The sequence below is a fragment of the Morone saxatilis genome, unplaced genomic scaffold (assembly GCF_004916995.1).
Source record: "Morone saxatilis isolate NCDOM2014 unplaced genomic scaffold, NCSU_SB_2.0 Contig24, whole genome shotgun sequence".
Taxonomy (NCBI): Eukaryota; Metazoa; Chordata; class Actinopteri; family Moronidae; genus Morone; species Morone saxatilis.
The window spans coordinates 15,011,276-15,012,938 of NW_023339807.1; the positions used below are offsets into that span (position 1 = coordinate 15,011,276).

Below are 1,663 nucleotides of genomic sequence, written 5' to 3' on the forward strand. Positions count from 1 at the left end.
TTTTTTTTTTTTTTTTGTTGGTGAATGTAGACACACATCCCCTGGTGCCAGATGAATCTGGAGCAGCCAGCTCAGGGGAGAAGTAGTTCCAGTTCACATAGAGCTGGTGTATCAAGGGCAGCAGTCAGTAACTATGGCCACATTTAGGTCTAGGCTCATCATTGGCTTTATAGTCATCAGCCGGTGCTGGAAATAGCCTGGCTAATTAACCAGAGGAGGATTTCTTAAACAGTCATCAACAAATTCTTCCATGTTAAAAGTTGCCAAGTAAAGTCTTTAAAATGATTTCCAGCATCAGATTTACGTGCATGACTGTTGACATTTACACGGGGTATCATGGATCTTTTTCCTTTCAGGTTCTCAAGAGTCCGTGTCTCTCTTGTGTTGTGAATCCCAATTTGACGTGTTTTTTTGTCTTTAGGGACCAGTGGCATCCGAAAAATGGCCCCTGCAGAGGTAAGGATGTCGGAAATGATCTTACTGAATTGACAGAAGCACCTCTGCGGTATGTACAGCCCCAAGTAATGTAAATGTTGATCCAGTCAACTCTGAGGAAGAAGAACAGGTTTGGAGAGCTCAAGCCTGCATTCATGCAAAGTAAAGAGACCGCCCCATGTTTTTTTTTTACAGCCCAGTGCCAGGGCCAGTAAACAAACCACTAATGCTTATAATTGAATACAACAGCTGCAACAAGTTGTTTTTAATTTAAAAAAATAATGCCATGAGAAAACTAAAGGACAACAGAATAATATAACAATATTTGTTGTAGGTTTGGGGTATTTGTTTAATTATACCGACACACAAATTGAATGTACATTTATTTGGTACTTATTTATTTGCAGTTACTTACTAAAGCAAGCGTAAGGGTATCGATCAGACATAAATGAAGCCACACCAACTGAAATTGTTTTGACTCCCTTCATTCTGCCACCCAAGTTTACCCTCGCCGAGAGTTCAGCAACTTGTCAGCCGAGTTGATGGCTATCATGTGAAAGATATTTACCCAATATGGCCTAAAGCTTACGTACAGCTAGCTCTTTGTCTTCTGTGTATGAACTCACACACAAACACACACCAGGCCGTATTTAAATGTTTTTTTTCCATCTCTGCCCCTGTTATCAGATGCCTGGCTCTTCAGGCACAACCCAGAGTATGAAGAAGACCATTGGACACCGGGGGGTTGAGACTACCACAGGAGAGACCACCTATAAAAAGGTTAGAACAGGGTGAGGAGGGGATCAGTGACTCCGGTGGTTTTTTCAGACCCACAACACTGAGAAGCAGAGGTGAAAAGTGGAAAAGGTGTTTGGTGTATATTCTAAAATTAGTTTGGGAATTCCTGTCACTAGACACCCAAGAATAGTTACGGGAAACAGCAGAAGTCACTGGGGTAAAATGCTGTTTGTTCCAGTGCTTACTATCTTTTCCTCTCTGACCTCTCCAGACCACGTCATCTGCCCTAAAAGGTGCCATCCAGTTGGGCATCACTCACACAGTTGGCAGCTTAAGCCAAAAGGCAGAAAGGGATGTTCTCATGCAGGACTTTGTGGTGGTCGAAAGCATCTTCTTCCCCAGGTTGGTAACAGAAGTCTTAGTTGAATAAACCTGGTCAATTTGTGTTGTATTTCATGTAGTTTAATGGATTCTCTCTCTCTCTCTCTCT

At 42.2% G+C, this 1,663-nt stretch overlaps 1 protein-coding gene across 2 annotated transcripts in view; it reads left to right on the forward strand.

The window, feature by feature from the left end:
• The window catches only part of LOC118335470 (phosphatidylinositol 4-phosphate 5-kinase type-1 alpha-like), a 12,721-nt gene that overhangs the window by 2,706 nt on the left and 8,352 nt on the right, over positions 1-1,663 (forward strand). For both annotated transcript variants that reach the window (XM_035671761.1, XM_035671760.1), the window contains 3 exons: positions 422-456; positions 1,123-1,215; positions 1,445-1,575. In XM_035671761.1, coding sequence (XP_035527654.1) covers positions 422-456; positions 1,123-1,215; positions 1,445-1,575 — 259 coding nt within the window. The remainder of the gene's footprint in view (positions 1-421; positions 457-1,122; positions 1,216-1,444; positions 1,576-1,663) is intronic.